Here is a 19,924-nt window from a genome sequence, read left to right on the forward strand (position 1 = left end):
TCCTAAGGAGCGCTCAGGATTGTCATGTTAAAACAAGAGATTTGTCATCCTTATAACGAAAAGATTTGTCGTCAGGATTGCAATGCTAAAAAAAGAATTGACATCCTACGGCAGGAGAAAGTAGCCATAGAATGTTCATCATTTGTCATGCTACAAGAGGGAATATTGTCATCTGCAATAGAGAAATTGCCACATGTTTATAGGAATCTGCCATGTATGTTGCATCAGAAGAGACTAACATGCTACACGTAGAAATTGTCATGCCTATATAAAAAAAATGTCACTGTTCAAAAATTTAATCGTTCGCTCAGGGTGCGGCTGGAGCGAACTTTTGCATGCTTCGCTCAGAGAGAACAATGAAATGAACAGATGACCCATGAGAATCGGATACTCCACAAGATTTGCTATTTCATATCTAGATGTTAAATAGTTATGAGGTAATATCACAGGTGGTGTTTAAACTTGCCACCGATGTTCACTTTAGTGCCTGAAGTTGAAAAATACACCGAACTGGTTTCAAAACTTGGCACGAGCGTGCAAATACAGTGCTAATCCTATTAACAGACGTGTTTTTACGCTGATGTGGCACCGTAGTTCGCCTAGCATGCACAGACAACCTCGCCCTAGGAAAGAACCAGTATGCCATACGTTTTCTCGTTCCTGTTAATGAAAACAGATCATTTTTCTTAGAATAATGAAAACATTTCCTATTTTTAGATAAGAAAGAAGAGACACGTACGTGGGTTTTAATCGGCTCAGCAGTGCAGCCCAGTTTGCGCATTTTAGTTTCATTTAGAAATTTGTAAAAAAGTTTGTAAATTATAATCACAATAATAAAAATATTCACATATTTGTTTTAAACGTATCATATAAATAAAATGGTATTTCTGATTATAAAAATGGCTGTACAATTTAGAATTATATAAATATTTTCTATACTACAATTCATGAATATTATTTTAACTACATAAACCTTTTAATAGTTACATGTACATTTTTACAATTCATATTGTTTAAGAATTTTTCAACAATGTAAAATGTTCATAAATATCCAAAATTTAAAATTTCAGTTTATGAAAAATATTCACTACTGACTATGTTTTAATTATAATTTTTTTTGAATATATGACATGATGAAAGTTATACACATGTTTCTCGCAAAAAAAGAAATTTATACACGTCTGAATATTAATAAAAATGTTTCTACCTATAACATTTTTTTTCATTTAAGCATAAGCCAAGCATGCATAATCTTTTGGAATTTACTCAAAAAATTAAGTTTTTTATAATTATTTTTGCATATACTAAACAATTTAGAAAATTTATTTACGAAAAGCTTTAACTATAAATCACATGTAAATTGCTGACTATTTTTTTAAATTACATGAACATTTTAGTTATTTAATTTATATGTATTTATAAAAAATTTGAAGCACAAATATTTGAAATGTATTTTTATTACTGTGATTATAATATACAATTTTTTTTACAAATTTCTAAATCAAACTAACATGCGCAAATTGGGCTGCACTGCAGCAGGCCATTAAAACCCACGAACGTGTTTCTTTATCTAACAAAATAGGAAATGTTTTCATTATTCTAAAAAAAGATCTGTTTTCATTAAAATGCACGAGAAAACGTATGGCGTACTGGCCAGTAGTTCCAGTTTGCTAGGGCGAGGTTGTCTGTGCATGCTAAGCGAACTACGGTGCCACGTCAGCGTAAAAACGTCTACTAATGGGATTAGCACTGTATTTGTACGCTCGTGCCAAGTTTTGAAACCAGTTCGGTGTATTTTTCAACTTCAGGCACTAAAGTGAACATCGGTGGCAAGTTTAAGCACCACCTGTGATATTACCTCAATAGTTATCTCGCATCTAACTTTTTGACCACATGATTTAGACATCAAGATTCATATTCTTTGATTATTTTTTTATCATTAGGTGTTGTTCCTGTACTCGTCGCTCATGTGAGGGGAAGCATTTAGGCCGTTTTTTGTTTCACAACCTCGTGGGTTGCCTCGCGTGGGCTGTGACCACATGTGACTTTTTTATTTTTTATTTTTTTATTTCTTTTTCTTCCTTTTCATTTATTTTGTTTCAAATGTGTATACTTTTAAATTCATGATTTTTTTTATTTTTCTTTTCTCTTTTTCAACATTTTCTTTTTCATTTTTTTAAAATTCATGATTTTTTTCGTTGCTGTTAGTTGATTGTCCACCACCAAACAGAGGGGTTGTTATTTTTCTTGTTCCAATTGTAAGTTTACCCTCGACTCATAACTGAACTTGTTTTCTCCCTGTTGCATTCTCACGCTCGACTCGCAAGTGGGTCTCGATATTTTTTATCCCAGTTGCAAGTCCACCCTCGACTTGCAACTGGATCTCAATCTATTTTAGTCCCAATTGCAAGTCCACCTTAGACTTGCAACTCGGGAGCGACCTTTTTGTCCAGTTGCAAGTCCATCGACTCATAACTAGGGCATGTTTTCGGTTGATAGTCCAACCTCAACTCACAACTGGGGTAAACTTTTTTTGTCCCAGTTGCAAGTCTACCGTCGACCCGCAACTAGGTCCAACATTTTTTGTCTCAATTGCAAGTCCACCCTTGACCCGCAACTGGGGTCCGACCTTTTTTTGTCTCAGTTGCAAGTCCACCCTCGACTCGCAACTAGGGCTCAACATTTTTTTTGTCCTAATTGCAAGTCCACCTTCGACTCGCAACTGGGGCGTGACTTTTTTTCTTCCTGTTGCAAGTCCACCCTTGACTCGCAACGGGGCCCCGATTTTTTTGTCCTAGTTGCAAGTCCACCCTCTACTCGCAAATGTGCCCATAGTTTGTTGTTGTCCTAGTTGCATGTTCACCTCGACCCACAACTGGATGTATTTTGTTTTTTCATCTCAGTTACAAGTCCACCCTCAACGCCAACTCGTATCACTGTTTTATATACTTCTCTTAGTTACAAAACCACCCTCGACTCGCAACTAGTCACGTAGTTTGTTTTATCCCAGTTGTAAGCCCACCCTTAACTCATAACTGAGCATGTGTTTTTGTCTTTCATCCTAGTTGCAAGTCCATCCTTAACTCGCAACTGGAAGTGTAATTTGTTTTATCCCAGTTGCAAACCAACCCTTAACCCGCAATTGGTCTCATAGTTTCACTACTAGGGAAAGGGCTATAGATGAAATGGCCACTAATGGCGCACCAGACATGTGGTGCGCCACTACTATATAGCAGTGGCGCACCATGTGCTGGTGCACCATTAGTGTGAAAGACACTAATGGCGCATCAGACACACGGTGCGCCACTAGTAACAAAAAAAATTTATTATTATTTTTCCAAACATACTAATGGCGCACCAGCCTCATAGTGTGCCACTACTATAATTTTTTTTTTTGCAAAACTACTAATAGCGCACCACCAGCAGGTACACCATTAGTAACCAGGGTTACTAATGGCTCATTTGTAGGTGGTGCGCCATTAGTAACCTGGGACCAGCTAGATATTTTGGACAGCCACACCTACCCACTCACTTTTCCCACTTCATTCTCTCCACCTCCTCCTCCAAGCTTGTCTCGGCTGCCTCCTCCTCCTCACCTCATTAGCACCATAAATTCATCCAAATTAAGTGGTTAAATTACCTTTTTTTGATAGGTAAGTAAGGGGGAAGCTAACTTTATGTTGTTCTCCCTCCAACAACGTGCACATGCACTTTTTATGGCCTAGCTAGATCTATATATGTTTGTGGTGTTGCATATGTTTGTGGTGTTGCATATATGTTTGTGTTTGCAGGTACCGGTATTTGAAATGCGATAGTTGCCAATATTTTGCCGGAATGTTGATTCATTTCCGTTTCGGCGAGAATTTTGGCACTATGCATTCTTTTTTGTCCTATTTTTAGGGAAAGTCATGCCAAATTTTTTCTTGGTTCTAAAATATCGTTTTGCTCTACCCCGCAGGCGACCATGGTCCGCACGATGACCGAAGGCATCGTGAATAGGTTTTTGAGCTCCGCGAAGGCCGAGATGCTTGAAAAGAACGAGACGGAGATAAGATGTCCGTGTCGAAGATGCAAGCTGAAGAGCCTTATTGCGGACCCGGATTCCGGGCAGGTGCGGGACCACCTGCTCTTGCGTGGTTTCATGGATGGCTATCGGTGGCAAGGTGATGAAGATGACTATGAAGTCGTCCATGGGGGCCGGGCAAGAAATGAGGAAGGGCAGCAAGACAACCACCGCGACTCGGGCGGGCAAGAAGACGAAGAATCTCCAGGACATGATCACGACGGTGATGCTGTACACAGTCATCATGTAGAAGATGCCGGACATGATGATGAGGAAGATGCCGGAGCAGACGAAGGGCATGATCATGAAGATGAAGATGCCGGCGGAGCAGACGACGATGGACCATCGATGGGCTGGGTGCAGGACCCTCATATTCAAGAGCTGCTTCTCAAGCAGACGGATAACGCAAGAGCTGCCGCCCGAGAGAAAGCCAAGCTGGATCAACTGGAGATAGACGCGGTTACTCCATTGTATGAAGGATGCAGGCCCGAGGATACCCGCCTGAAAGTAACACTCATGGCTCTGGAGATGAAGGTAAAACACAAAATGACTGATGTCATTCTGGCATGAACATCTTCCCAAGGGGAACAAGTGCCCGACCAGTTTCGAGGAGGCGAAGAAAATCATGTGTCCTCTGTATTTACCGCACGTGAAATACCATGTGTGCATGAACAATTGCATCATTTATCAGGACGAGCACGCGGAGTCTACCATATGTCCGGTGTGCGGCGTCACTCGATACAAGAAGAGGAAGAAAGCTCCTCGAAAAGTGGTGTGGTACTTTCCGATCACTCCTCGTCTGCAGCGGTATTTCGCGGACCCTAAGGTAGCAAAGCTCCTGCGTTGGCATGCGGATAGGGAGGAGAAGAAGCGAGAAGATGACGCAAATGATCCGGACATAAATAAAAAAGACAAGATGTTGAGTCACCCTAAGGATGGGAGCCAGTGGCAAGCGTTGAACTTCAACACCCAGAATTTGGGAAGGATCCAAGGAACATCATGCTGGGCACGAGCACCGATGGAGTCAATCCGTTTGGCAGCCAGAGAAGCACACATAGCACCTGGCATGTGTTTGTGTGGATGTACAACCTCCCCCCCTGGTTGTGCATGAAGAGGAAGTACATTCACATGAGTATGCTAATTGAAGGGCCGAAACAACCAGGGAACGACATCAATCTGTATCTGGGGCTGCTGAAAGAGGAGCTAGACACGTTGTGGAAAACGCCAGCCAATACGTGGGACGCCGCAGAGAAAGAATATTTCCCTATGAGAGCCGCACTGCTCACGACGGTGCACGACTATCTCGGTTACGGATATCTCGCGTGGCAGGTGGTCCACGGATTTTCTAGATGCGTCAGGTGCATGGATGACACAACGTATCGCCAGCTAGATAGAGATCCCGGGTCTTCGAAAACCGTGTTCATGGGACATCGAAGGTGGCTTCGCGACGATGACCTGTGGAGGAAACGCAAGGATCTGTTCGATGGTGAAACCGAACCCCGAAGATGCCCGCGTACGAGGAGTGGCGAGGAAATAGACGAGCTGTTGAAAAATTGGAAAGATTGCCCACTGCCGGGAAAGAAGCAAAAGGCGCCAGACCCGGGAAAGAAGCGAAAGGCGCCAGAGCCGCTGCTGAAGGTATGGAAAACGAGGTCTGTTTTCTGGGACTTGCCGTACTGGAAGATCCACCGTGTGCCTCACAGCCTTGATGCCATGCATATCACGAAGAACGTGTGCGAGAGTCTGCTTGGTACCCTGCTCAACATGCCAGAGAGGACCAAAGATGGGCCGAAAGCAAGTGCAGACTTGAAATCAATGGGCATCAAGGAGGAGCTTCACGCTAATGATGAGGCGAAGCAGGACACGGAAAGTCGTCGCAAAGGCAAAAAGGCCAAGAAGACCGGAAATGACTTCCCTCCCGCGTGCTTCACTCTAAGTCAGGAGGAGATCGATCAGTTTTTCACCTGCCTCGTAGGAGTAAAACTTCCTTACGGTTATGCGGGGAAGATAAGCAGATACCTAGACTCAGCGAAGCAGAAGTTCAGCGGGATGAAGTCTCATGACTGTCACGTGCTGATGACGCAGATACTTCCAGTTGCAATCCGTGGGATCATGGACACGCATGTCCGTGAAACGCTATTTGGCCTATGCAACTTTTTCGACGTCATCTCTCGAAAGTCGGTTGGCGTGAGGCAACTCAGAAGGCTACAGGAAGAGATCGTGGTGATACTATGCGAGCTTGAGATGTACTTCCCGCCCGCATTCTTCGATGTTATGGTGCATCTGCTGGTCCATATCGTGGAGGATATCATCCAACTCGGGCCGACGTTCCTGCACAACATGATGTCGTTCGAAAGGATGAATGGTGTCATCAAAGGATACGTTCGCAACATGTCACGTCCAGAGGGAAGCATAGCCAGGGGCTTTCTGACCGAAGAGTGCATCTCCTACTGCACGAATTATCTAGGCATCGAGAACCCCGTTGGTCTGCCCGTCAACAGGCACCTCGGCAGGCTCGCTGGATGGGGTCACCGTGAGGGTCGCCGCGAAATGCATGTCGACTTCGAGGGTCGACTCGCCGACTTTGAAAGAGCAAACCTAGTCGCGCTACAACACATAGACGTGGTCGATCCTTGGGTGGTAGAGCACAAAACCTTTATTGAGAAGACGTACAATGACCGAGGCCAACAGAGGACGGACGGAGATATAATCAAAGAGCACAACTCATGTTTCACGCGTTGGTTCAAGCAGAAGCTTCTGTCGTACCCTTTACATGAGGATTCTTCTGCGGAAGAACAACTCATATTCGCCTTGTCACAGGGCGCCGAGCACAACCTGATGACGTATGAGGCGTACGATATCAACGGCTACACATTCTACACCGAGGATAAGGACATGAAGAGCGATGGTTATCAGAACTCCGGGGTAACGATGGAATCCTACACCGGTAACGACAAGGACAGATACTACGGAAGGATCGAGGAGATCTGGGAGCTGAGCTACGCTGGAGAGAAGGTCCCGATGTTCCGTGTCAGATGGGCCAAGAGCGTCATAAAAGAAGACCGGTATTTCACCACCATGGTTATACCCGAAGCCAAATCCAAGACCGCAGGCGCGAACATCACCGCGAAAAATGAGCCATGGGTACTGGCTTCCCAAGTGGACCAATGCTTCTTCATTACCGACCCGTCAAAGCCCAGTCGTGTTGTCGTGAGGAGAGGCAAAAGGAAGATCATCAGAATGGATGGAGTCGCCAATGAGCAAGACTTCGACAAGTACGGCGACCTGAAGATGGAACATGACGACGACGATGAAGTATCAGCATACACCACAAGAAGAAGCAGGACCACCCTACCTAAAGGACGTCCATTCAAGAGAAGAACTCCATTTACGAAAAATAATGGCAAGAAGATTGTGAACAGATAGCTAGCTAAGATCGATTGTATTTAAATTGTAGCCTTCATTTCTCGATTGTATTTCATGGGCACTTTTTGAACTCATGAATATTTTTAAATTTCATGGACACTCGATCTCGATCCCCCTCCATCTCGATCGCTATCCCACCTCGCCAGATCCGGTCCCCCTCGCCGCCGAGCACCCCCCGCACCCTCTACCCCGCTCCACCGGCCGCCGCCGCCGACCCCCCGCACCCTCCCCCGCTCCGCCGCGGCCGACGACCCACCGCACCCTCCCCTCCTCCACCGCCGCCGACGACCCACCGCACCCTCCCCGGCCCGCTCCACCGCCGCCGACGACCCCCCGCACCCTCCCCGGCCCACTCCACCGTCACAAATGAATGCAACTAAAATTGCAAAAAAAACAAATTTGATTATATTTTCAAATAACAAATTTGATGATATTTTCAAATAATAAATTTGATGATATTTTTTCATATTCATAAATATTTTCAAATAACAAATTTGATGATATTTTTTAAAAAATTATTACTGTTTCATATTCATATTCATTTTCTAAAAAATTATTAGATGCAACAAAAAATAAAAAAATTACTTATGGCGCACCTCTGGTTGGTGCGCCATTGCTATATAAAAAAAGATTACTAATGGCGCACCTCTGGCTGGTGCGCCATTGCTATATAAAAAAAGATTACTAATGGCGCACCGATCGTGGGTGCGCCATTGCTATCTAAAAAAACATTCTAATGGCGCACCGCTTCGGGGTGCGCCATTAGTAAGTTTCCGCCTAGCTAATTCCTCCCTCTCCCTCGCCAGATCTCCTTCATCCCTCTCCCTCGCCAGTCCACCCGCGCGCTCACCTGACCCACGATGTCGCCGCCCCGACCCCCGCCGGACTCCACCCCCGCCGCCCCCGCGCCCCCCGCCACTGCAGCTCCCCCGCGCCGCCGCCCCCGCGCCGACCCGCGAAGCACGTGGCCGTCGGCCTCCCCACGACCAACCGAGGCGCCCAGGAGGACCGCCGCCGTCTTCCTCTTCGACTACGAGGACCCGGACGAGCTCGGACGCCCTCGAGCCATCCCTTCGACGCCGCCGCCGACCCCGACCCCGACCCCTCCGGCGACCGGCCGCGCCCGCCCAGGTACCTCTCCTCCTTCCTCCTTCCTCCTTCTTGTCCAGCGCCCGCCGCCCCGACGGCATCTCCAGCAGCACCACCCCGCAGGCCATTGACCTGTTGCCCTGTTCTGTGTCTCTTGTGTGCTGCATTGTTGCCCCAGGATAGTGTATCTCTCTAGGAGCGTGTATCTCTCTAGGATAGCTCTTTCTAATTTTGAAGATCAGAACCACCAATTCATATAACAAATGTACTGTACTACAATTTACCGGTTGTAGACACACTGTTCTGAGCTCTGACCATTAGTTCGAGACATGGATGGATCATTCTGTATGTGTGCATTGGTGAAAAGAGAAGGAAAAAGAATTAACAAGTTTAACATTTGGGCAATTAGAATCTGGCCAGATAGTAAGGGACAGAAAGTTGTGCAATCTGAAATCCTGTCTGAGTGGCACATATAGAAAGCCTAGATTTATTTTTCTCTGCCAAGAATATGCATGTCAAGGAGACTGATGGATTCAAGCATCTCACAGCAAGCTGCCCATGGATTATGATGGACATTTTAGAGAGGGTCGCGCCACCGTCAGGAGTATGAGCAGAACCTATATTGATTTTCTTTTATCATGTGTCTGGTTTGTCTGTCAGGCAGGGCATGGTTGCATCCTCCGCCTCGAAGCAGTAGCAGTCTTGTAGGCTTTGCGTTTGTCTACTTTGGATATTGCTTTTGGTGGTCCTGCGATAAAACTTGTAATAGACCTGCTCCTAGTCTTCATGTGTGCGGTTGGATGTTGCGGTGACAATTCTCCCCTTGTTGGGTTTTGCGCTTGCGGCTTGCGGGATTTGCTGCGTTGCCTGGTACGGTTCCTAAGTAGCTTTTGGTTTTATCTTTGTAAGATAACTGGTTCTTGTAGTTTGCTGTTGGTTTCTCTTAATGGAAATCGGAGGGGTAAACCCTTCCTTGATAAAAATTAAAGTGTCTGGTTTGTCGATTGCAGAACTGAACTTCTCTTTGAGAGTGTGTACTCTGTGCTCTTGACATTTGCGCTTAAAGTTCTGAGAAAATCCACATGGTCTTTCATTTCTGTTGCATTGTTTTGTTTCTCCCTTAGTTTTGGTAGTGAAATTTCCTGTAGAACCAAACGGCGGAAGGTTTACACGCTCTGACAACTGCCAAGAATGCAGGACTATTTTACTCTGCCTAAGAATATGCATGTCTTGTTTTCTGGTTATGGATATTGTATAGTACTACATATCTCTTTTTTTGTAATATAATGCTTACCAAAGGTTTCAATATTTTGCTGTTACCATTGTTCTTTGAGCATAATTCTTTTTCATTTCCTACTATCCTTATTCTAATTCTCTTAAATTGCTCTGTTGTGTGTAATAGAATTAGATCTTGGATCTGCTAGTGGACTTTGCTGTTTCCCTGGCACCATTCAGTCAAGTAGCCATTCATGTGAACTTTTATTTTGTCCATATGAAAGCAGAGGACCATATGGTTCGTGGCCTTTTCATCCATCATTTACACTGTGAATCCAACACCAGTGGTGCTGCTTTGTTTCTGTGATCACAATGTGGTGTCTGGCACATTTGCCCCATCACTTCGTTACCCCTTGCTCCTGAAATGTTGATTAATTTCCGTTTTGGTTGAGATTGGGGCCCTCCTAGGTCAAGAAAATTAGCAAAGGTCATGCCCAATTTTCTTGACCTAGAAGGTGCCCGATTCTCAACCGAAACAAAAATTAATCAGCATGTATCTTGACATCAACCAATAGTAGTGATCTAGTGCTTTAGTGGTTGGATTAGTTTAGTATTTTTCACACACTCAGACACCCTTGCTTGCCATGTGTGTGAGAGAGATAGTGAGAGGAGACAAGAAGAAGGGGGTTAGGAAGATGCTGCCTTCTCATCAAAGCTAACCATCTCCCCCTTTTCACCCCTTTTCCTTTGTCTTTTGTGGGTTGCAAGGAAGCTACTGGTTCCATCCCACAACACCTAGCAACAACACACTAACAGGTTCCATCCCAAAACACCTAGGCAATATCACAAACATCTCTCAATTGTTCCTTGACAATAACCAACTTTTTGGCGACATTCCTCGAGAATTAGGTTATTTGGTCAACTTAGAGATCTTGTTCCTTGACAATAACCAACTTTTTGACCAAACTTTTTTCCTATTTACAGCGAAACATGGCCCACAACGATGAGGCCGGCGGTTCGGGCGGCAAGCAATTCTGGGAGCTGTCCCAGGAGCTGGAGGAAGAACCTCACCGCTATGAGGACGACGCCGCGGAAGACACCGATCCTGACTACACAACCCCTAATGGCGTCGGGGATGACACCACTGATGGTGCCGCCGAGGATGCCACCACTGATGATGGCGGCGTACGCACAGATGGCAGCCAACCGAAGAGGCAACGGAAGGACCGGCGCCCGAGCGTGCTTGGCACCGTCAAGGAGGAATTTACTGAAGTGAACTCCGACGGGCATCCAACGGCGCCCAAACAAGTAGTCAAGGGGTACTCGGTTCAGCTCGGGTGCATTCTCTGGAGCACCGTCTCGATCAACACCGAGAACCTAAGGCATAAGGACCGAGGGAATTTGTGCAGCCTCCTCTTCACGAAGCTGCACGAACGATACAAGTTCCCCGCTGAGTTTGCAAACACACGCCTCTCAGGGAATAAAGTGAACAGTGCCACCCTCACGAGGATGAGCACGGCCCTGTCTACATGGAGAAGCACGGTAAAGGCAATGATTGAAAAAGGTGATAGTTATGAGAAGATCAAGGCGAAATATCCTTTGATGAGCGAAGATGACTACAAGGAGTTCAAGATCAAGTGCGAGAGCAGTGCAACCTCCGAATCAAGTCAGTGGGGGAAAGAAATGCGGCAGTTGAACTTAGGGGTCCACCAACTCGGTCCCGGCGGTTACAGAGTGGCGGAGCCTATATGGGACAAGGAGGACGCGGAGCGTGCCGAGCAAGGCCTACCGCCCCGCTTCGAGAAATTCCGTGACAAGCAGACCAGGAACTTTGTCAGGGCCCGGTACAAGGAGGACCCGGTAACAAAGGAGCTTACCACGGATCCGAAGACCAGGGCGCTTGAGCTTGTTCTGGTAAGGAATACACCCCCGCGTAATTAGCTCCATATGGTTGCATTCTAATTAATGAAGCCAAATTTCTAAATGGTTCACATTCCTACCGCAGGAGGCTGAAAGTAGTAGCGCGGGGTCGTCTCAGAGCTCCCCTTTTGAGACCCCTTTAAATAGGGCGTTGAACGTAATGAAAAACAAGGATAATCTCAGTAAGCCGTCGTCAGCTGGTCGTGTGGCCGGCAAAGGCTTGTCCACAAAATGGTCGTCATACTATACCGCTGGTGGGTGAAAGGAGAAAAAGACCAGCTCGGAAAGCCAGTCGCGCGAGGTTCAAGAACTCAAGGCACAAGTGGCGCGGATTCCGGAGATTGTCCAAGAGCAAGTTGTTGGAAATATTCCCTAGAGGCAATAATAAATGGTTATTATTATATTTCCTTGTTCATGATAATTGTCTATTGTTCATGCTATAATTGTGTTATCCGGAAATCGTAATACATGTGTGAATACATAGACCACAACGTGTCCCTAGTAAGCCTCTAGTTGACTAGCTCGTTGATCAACAGATAGTCATGGTTTCCTGACTATGGACATTGGATGTCATTGATAACGGGATCACATCATTAGGAGAATGATGTGATGGACAAGATCCAATAATAAGCATAGCACAAAAGATCGTGTAGTTCGTTTGCTAGAGCTTTTCCAATGTCAAGTATCATTTCCTTAGACCATGAGATCGTGTAACTCCCGGATGCCGTAGGAGTGCTTTGGGTGTACCAAACGTCACAACGTAACTGGGTGACTATAAAGGTACACTACAGGTATCTCTGAAAGTGTCTGTTGGGTTGACACGGATCAAGACTGGGATTTGTCACTCCGTGTGACGGAGAGGTATCTCTGGGCCCACTCGGTAATGCATCATCATAATGAGCTCAATGTGACTAAGGAGTTAGCCACGGGATCATGCATTACAGTACGAGTAAAGAGACTTGCCGGTAACGAGATTGAACAAGGTATTGGGATACCGACGATCGAATCTCAGGCAAGTAACATACCGATTGACAAAGGGAATTGCATACGGGATTGATTGAATCCTCGACATCGTGGTTCATCCGATGAGATCATCGTGGAACATGTGGGAGCCAACATGGGTATCCAGATCCCGTTGTTGGTTATTGACCGGAGAGGCGTCTCGGTCATGTCTGCATGTCTCCCGAACCCGTAGGGTCTACACACTTAAGGTTCGGTGACGCTAGGGTTGTAGAGATATTAGTATGCGGAAATCCGAAAGTTGTTCGGAATCCCGAATGAGATCCCGGACATCACGAGGAGTTCCGGAATGGTCCGGAGATGAAGAATTATATATAGGAAGTCCAGTTTCGGCCACCGGGAAAGTTTCGGGGGTTATCGGTATTGTACCGGGACCACCGGAAGGGTACCGGGGGTCCACCGGGTGGGGACACCTATCCCGGAGGGCCCCATGGGCTGAAGTGGGAAGGGAACCAGCCCTTAGTGGGCTGGGGCGCCCCCCTTGGGCCTCCCCCTGCGCCTAGGGTTGGAAACCCTAGGGGTGGGGGGCGCCCCACTTGCCTTGGGGGGCAAGCCACCCCCTTGGCCGCCGCCCCCCTCAGATGGGATCTCCAGGGTGGCCGGCGCCCCCCCCCCAGGACCCCTATAAATAGTGGGGGGAGGGAGGGCAGCAACACTACAGCCCCTGGCGCCTCCCTCTCCCCCTGCAACACCTCTCCCTCCCGCTAGTGCTTGGCGAAGCCCTGCCGGGATCCCGCTACTTCCACCACCACGCCGTCGTGCTGCTGGATCTCCATCAACCTCTCCTTCCCCCTTGCTGGATCAAGAAGGAGGAGACATCGCTGCTCCGTACGTGTGTTGAACGCGGAGGTGCCGTCCGTTCGGCACTCGGTCATCGGTGATTTGGATCACGACAAGTACGACTCCATCAACCCCGTTCACTAGAACGCTTTCGCTCGCGATCTACAAGGGTATGTAGATGCACTCCTTCCCTCTCGTTGCTAGTAGACTCCATAGATGGATCTTGGTGATGCGTAGAAAAATTTAAAATTCTGCTACGATCCCAACACAAGTGCAACAACAACTGGGAACGACGCTCACCGCCATTGTGCCTACCTTGATTCAGGGGCTGACGACGTGGATTGCGGGCGGCCAACAGGGGCCTCCCCCGGTTCCCAGCTTCACGGCCAGCAACTCGCACAACGCGCAGACGGCGCCATTGGTGTCTCCGGCGGAGGCGGTATTCGTGTCTCCGGCGCCGGCACGGGCATTGGAGCTTAATGCACCCGGGTGTACGCTGGCCGGCACCTCGCCAGCAAGTGGCCCCTCCGTCAGTTGCACGCCCGCCGTTGGCGGTGCCTCAACATTAGCCGAGCTCGACGGCATCACGGTAACTAAGCCTCTCGGCCGATGACTTCATCTCCTTGCCTTTGACTGGGCATCCCTGACGCCCTACATGTTTTCGCAGGGCGCCGCCGATGTTCCTTGCAGTCTCCTGCACTTCGTGGGCGGCGACTTGGTCGATGTCGCCAAGGGAAGAATCGTTCAACCGGGCAACCACGTGTTCCACGGTAATCCGATGCCACCCACCTTGTATAGGGTTGAATTGGTTCGGGTGCTGCCAGGCTGCGACGAGTTGTTACCTCCGATTCGACCCGCTGGGGCCGACGAAGATGATGTGATGACCCTCAGCGCCTGCGTAAGCTAGCCCCTACTTTGGCCGAAGAGCCAGATTCGTTTGGGGGCGGGGGACACCACCCCACAGACAAGACCGCCAGTCGTGCCAGCGCCAAGCCATGGCAAGAACGCTGCAATGCTACCGGACATGCCGGACATCCCTACGGCACAGGATCCGGACATGCATATGGCACAGGATCCGGACGACGACAACGACGACGGTACATTTTCCAACGTCGATAAGTACTTTGCCGAACATGGGTACGGTGACGAGTTCTGCGGGCCTCCTTCTCAAGAACCCAACCCTGAAAAAGACGACCGCGATCTAGCTGGTACGGCGGAGAAACCCAATTGCAACAGGCGTCGTCTGGCGTTCAGTTCTCAGGAGACGCCTCCAGCTGCCGCCTTCACCGAGCCTCAGATAGCTGAGGTGCGAAATATTATCAGCCCCAACACGCTCAAGAAGGCGATCTATGAGCAGAACTCGATCCCATTACAGCAGATCAGGAAGAAGGGACGGAAACGAAAGACTAACAAGGGCGCCTGTGCGAGCCAGCCGGCACCGAGTACGATCCGTGCTCAGGACGGGCCACCTTCACCTAAGGATATCTCAAGGAGGGTGCATGTGGCGGGTAGGGCGATGCTACCGACAAATATGCTCAATGCTGCAACCGGTGCTATGCGAAGTCTGCATGACGGTGTTCTTTCTTTGGAGAAGCGGCGTCTCAAAGAGAATGATGTGGCATACCCGGTTTTCATGGCCAAGGTGCCAGAGGGCAAGGGCTTTGTGGATAGCGCCGTCGGGGGTACGATCGTCCTGCGGTTTGATGACATCTTTGCTATGTTTAACCTTCATCCGCTGCACTACACCTTCGTTCGGCTGTTTTCGCTGAGTATGGAGATGCGGATCATTAGAGACAAGACCCCGGACATTGTGATAGTCGACCCCTTCTACATGCGTGCCAAGATCTTGGGCAGCGCTGGGGACCGGCAAGTCGCGAGTTCACACCTTGAAGGCGTCATTCTGGCAAACCCAGATAAGGATAACTTCCTCGTGCCTTACTTTCCCGAGTAAGTCATCCCCTAACCGCCCCGTAACATATGATTTCTTAGATTTCGATCGTTCTTTTTTTTTCTAACATTCCGCGTTCTGTGCAGTGACACACATTGCACACTCATCCTCTTAAGCCCGAAATATTCCATGGCCACGTATTTCGACCCGAACCGTGACTCCAAGATAGACTACACAAATATCAAGAAAGTTCTTGATGATGCTCTCCCCGGCTACGCCGCATCTGGAGGCACCTTTAAGAGGCCAGCTCGTAGGTACGGCAGGCACGTGTTCACCCACAATACGACGTTCCTCTGCGTCAAGCAGCCGCCTGGCGGTCAGAAGGATGCCTACTACGCCCTCCATCACATGCGGGCTATCTTACGGGACCATAATCACCTTCTGCTACCAAATAATCTCAAAGATTGGGCTGCAAGCTTGGCGGCAATCCAGGACGCGGACATCTGACAAGAATTCTTTCGCATCCAGTCGGAGTTTGCAGAAATCATCCATCAAGATGTCCTTCGTACCTCGGGGCAGTTCTACCTCAAATATCAACCGTCCAACAGTGAGATAGACACAACGCTACAAATGCAGGCTGACAACGCCAGCGACTTCATGACCATCACGACAGATGGCGGCTTCATCCATGCTCCGGTCCCATGAGTCGAGTCGAAAGTAGTGATGCTATGTGTAGTTCTGAAACATTGATTAGCTCATGTTGTAATTAAACTTTAATGAACTTGTATGTCTCTTTGGTTTGGACAGTCGTTCAACTTAGATGTAATCGATGCTATTTATTAGTAGGACCATGAATCGTGCTATTAATGCCTTGCTTTTCTCTTCCGATCCTTTTGTTGCATACTTATATATTGCTTATGTATTGTCTGTTGTTTGGCTAGTGCATAGAGATGCCGTCGTATGTCGTGTACAAGGGTAAGGTTCCCGGAGTCTACGACGACTGAGAGGAGTGTCGGAGACAGGTTCACCGTTTCAACGGTAACAGTTACAAAGGGTACACCACTAGGGCGGAGGCGGAATCTAGATACGCGCGCTATCTAGCGGGAGAGAGGAGGGAGCGTTGGAGGAACCGGATGAAGACCAGATTCATCGCGATGATGCTCATCATGATGACCGCAGCTCTCTTCTATGTGATGGTAGTTTAGATAATCGATATCGACTTGTAATGTGAAGACAAACTCGCTACTCGCGGTCTCGAGACTTGTAATGTTCTATCTTTGTTCGGTCTTTTGAATTCGGAGACTAATATGATGAATTGTATTCGGAGACTGATCTTCTATTGTATTCGATGAATCTGCTGTTGTTGTGTGGTGCTGTCTATATTCTGTTCAATAATATATTTTGTAATCTGTGCAAATATCAGAAAAGAAAAAATCCCTAATATACATACTAATGGCGCATCACCCGAACGTGCACCATTAGTATGCCAAAGGATACTAATGGCGCATCACCCCGCAGTGCGCCATTAGTATGGCAAAGCACATGTGTAAATATCGCCCCCTGGGAGGCACACTAATGGCGCATGTTGGTCTATACTAATGGCGCACGGCGTGATGCGCCATTAGTATACCAGATACTAATGGCGCATCAGTGGTGCGCCATTAGTATTTAATACTAGTGGCGTGGTACTAGTGGCGCACCAGTAGTGCGCCATTAGTAGGCAAAACTGGTGCGCCACTAGTAGGCATTTTCTTAGTAGTGTTTGTAGTTGTCCTAGCTAGTTGTAAGTACATTCTCAACTCGCAACTCAGCTCGTAGTTCTCCCAGTTACAAGCCCACCCTTTGACTCGCACTCAGGCTTGTGCTTTTTTTGCAACACGCAACTTGCTCCAACCCTTATCTAGTTCCATTTCCAACCCCAACACGTAAACCCACCCGATTGAGTTGCAGGTCCAAGTCAAACATGCACCTCATGCCCGACATAGTTGCATGTCCATTCTCAGCGCGCAACTCGTTCCCAACCCAGTACCACTATATAGTTGTATTTTTTTCAAATACATGTCCACTTTTGTAATACACACTGTATGTTTTTCTGTGTACACGAAACATTCTTTAAGACACAGTGAACATTGTTTTTCAAATTACATGATGAATATTTTTTTGCAAATACAGGCCCGAGCATTTTCTAGAATACATGGTAAACGTTTTTCAAATTCCTACCGATAATTTTTTTCTAAATGGTATGATACTTTTTAAAAAAACTTATGCGAAGATTTTCTTTACATTGCATAAAAGAAATTCTATAAAATGTCATGATTTTTTTTAAATATGTGACGTTTGTTTTTAAAAATTTGTCACGAACATTTCTTTGAATGTTATGATTTTTTCCATTGTATATTACATTTTTTGAAACATCACAAACATTCTTTTCAAATGCATGAACATTTTTAAAATGTCAACATTTTCTAAATGGTGCAAAACAATATTTAAAATATATTATTAAAATAAAAATAGAGTAAATTTATTCATCTTGTTCAAAAAATGTTTGGAATTTTCAAAAATGTCCACACTCTAAAACATGTTCGGCGAGTTTTAAAAATTATCCATGTTTTGAAAAATTGTTCAAGAAGAAATTGTTCGGAATGCCAAATTTTGTTCTTATTATTCAAAATATCGGAATTATCTAGTTTGTTCACATTTGAAAAATATTTTTTCAAAGTTTAAAATTGTTTGTGATTTCAAAAAAATCACAATCTGTAAAAAAAAAGGTTTCAAAAAATTTCAAACATGTCTTCTAATCTGTACGTTGTGCTATGTTCTTAAATGATCCTCGTTTCCTAATCGTCAACATCAGTTATCTGTCGGAGTGGTAGAAACTGTCGTTCCATGGTATGAGGTCCCGAGTTCAATGTGAGATAATATCTCATATCTAGAGTTATATAGTCAAAAGAAAGGAAAAGTGAACAAAAGCCTCAGAAATTGTCACCGCCAACTAGATCGTACAAACGGCAGCACACTTTTTTTTTTAACTTAACGGCAGCACACAACTTAGTACAATAAGAACACGGAACAAAGGCACAGATACCATAATTTCTGTTTTCAGAAGTTGCGTAGGAGCATGCATCGACCACTACACACCTCGCCTCAGTGCGGTACAACGAGGCTCACACCAACGCCAGTAAGCATCCGAACATGACTAATTAAGACAACCCACTCTATCCCTAGCTTGTGTACTGTGGTCTGGCTCCGCTCCGAGCCCGGACAATATCCCTAGCTTGTGTAGGGAGGACCTTCTTGGCTCTTGAGTAATACAAATTCCTTTTACCCCGCAAAATAAAAAAGACAACCCACTCTATCGAAATTACTAGACCAGTAGTTCTTGTGGTGAACGAACTTCATCGCGGTGAACGTACGGCCGAACTCATGCACTAGATGGCAAGGAGACGAGCCCCGAAGAAACGCCATTTCCCCACTCCACAAAAACGACGACGTGCCACTGCCCCAGTAGTCGCCGCCTCCTCCAGCAGCTCCTTCCTTGCCGCTGCCGGACAGAAGGAGGCGACCGGCGCCGAGGCGTATCTGTGGGTCCAGCGCCTGGCCTTCTGCTCGAAGAGACCCCGCTGGTGCCTGTACTGCAGGGCGGCGTCGCGGCGGGCGGGGAGGTCGAGCAGGGGGTCGTAGAGGACGGAGACGACGGACAGGAGGGCCGTGCTTATCGTGATCGCCGGGCTCCACCACTCCCCGAAGATGTCCAGGGCCATCCTCCCCTCCGGCCCGATGTTGGGATGGTACACCTGCAGCGCATGCACGCGGAGAGATCACGACGGGTATGGGAAGGGATCAAACGACGTACCGCGCGCGCGATCAATCTCCTCTGTTGCCACGCGGAGCACGCGCGCACGTACCTTAGTTTTGAAGGTGATCTTGAGGGGCTTCATGGGGTACTTCTTGGGGATCGCGACGTCGACGGGGAACGTGCCGCCGGCGTAGGGGCTGCCGTCGGGCCCATCGATGACCACCTCCCAGTGGAACAGGTCCGTCACGGGCGCCGGGCCGGGCCGGCAGAACGCCGGGGGGTCGAGCCAGAGCAAATTCAGCTCCTTGCGGATCCGCCTGACCGCCCAGTCGCACTCCGGCATGGTCGGCGGCGGTGGTGCTCGCACGCTCATCCTCCCACTTCCCGGTTGCCCCGCCTCCGTGGGCTAGCCGCAGCTACGTTGGGTAATGAAATCTGCAGTACTAGCTAGGTAGATGCTCACAGCTCCGGCTTGGATGCTTTTATATGGATGGCTTTACTTTCTGGAGACCTTGACTTGGAGGCGCAACGCTGCGTCAGACCACACTCTAAACACTTTTCAGAAAATAGACCGCACTCTGCATGATAGGGTAAGATCAGTTTACGTTGCTGTCAAGAGCAAACTCTGGGAGATACTCTGAAAGGGCAGCCTCAAAAATTGTTTAGACTGTGCTCTAATAATTGGGTGTGTCTAGGTCTCATTCGATGACAGTGGTTTTCTACACCC

At 47.4% G+C, this 19,924-nt stretch overlaps 1 protein-coding gene across 1 annotated transcript; it reads right to left on the reverse strand.

Moving 5' to 3' along the window:
* Positions 1-18,468: 18,468 nt before the first annotated feature.
* Positions 18,469-19,657, reverse strand: LOC109778769 (ubiquitin-conjugating enzyme E2 11). The gene is made up of 2 exons (XM_020337348.4): positions 19,307-19,657; positions 18,469-19,195 (listed from the first exon to the last, which is right to left on the reverse strand). The coding sequence occupies exons 1-2, from the start codon at positions 19,568-19,570 to the stop codon at positions 18,830-18,832; spliced, it is 630 nt and encodes a 209-aa protein (XP_020192937.1). The 5' UTR covers positions 19,571-19,657; the 3' UTR covers positions 18,469-18,829.
* Positions 19,658-19,924: the final 267 nt, after the last annotated feature.

Source organism: Aegilops tauschii, chromosome 6, assembly GCF_002575655.3.
Source record: "Aegilops tauschii subsp. strangulata cultivar AL8/78 chromosome 6, Aet v6.0, whole genome shotgun sequence".
Taxonomy (NCBI): Eukaryota; Viridiplantae; Streptophyta; class Magnoliopsida; order Poales; family Poaceae; genus Aegilops; species Aegilops tauschii.

Bases quoted from the DNA above. Each gene is read 5' to 3' on its own strand.
- LOC109778769 (XM_020337348.4), bottom strand. From the start codon at position 19,570: ATGAGCGTGCGAGCACCACCGCCGCCGACCATGCCGGAGTGCGACTGG. The intron at 19,196-19,306 runs GTACGTGCGCGC...CATGCGCTGCAG, and splicing joins AGATCACCTTCAAAACTAAG to GTGTACCATCCCAACATCGG.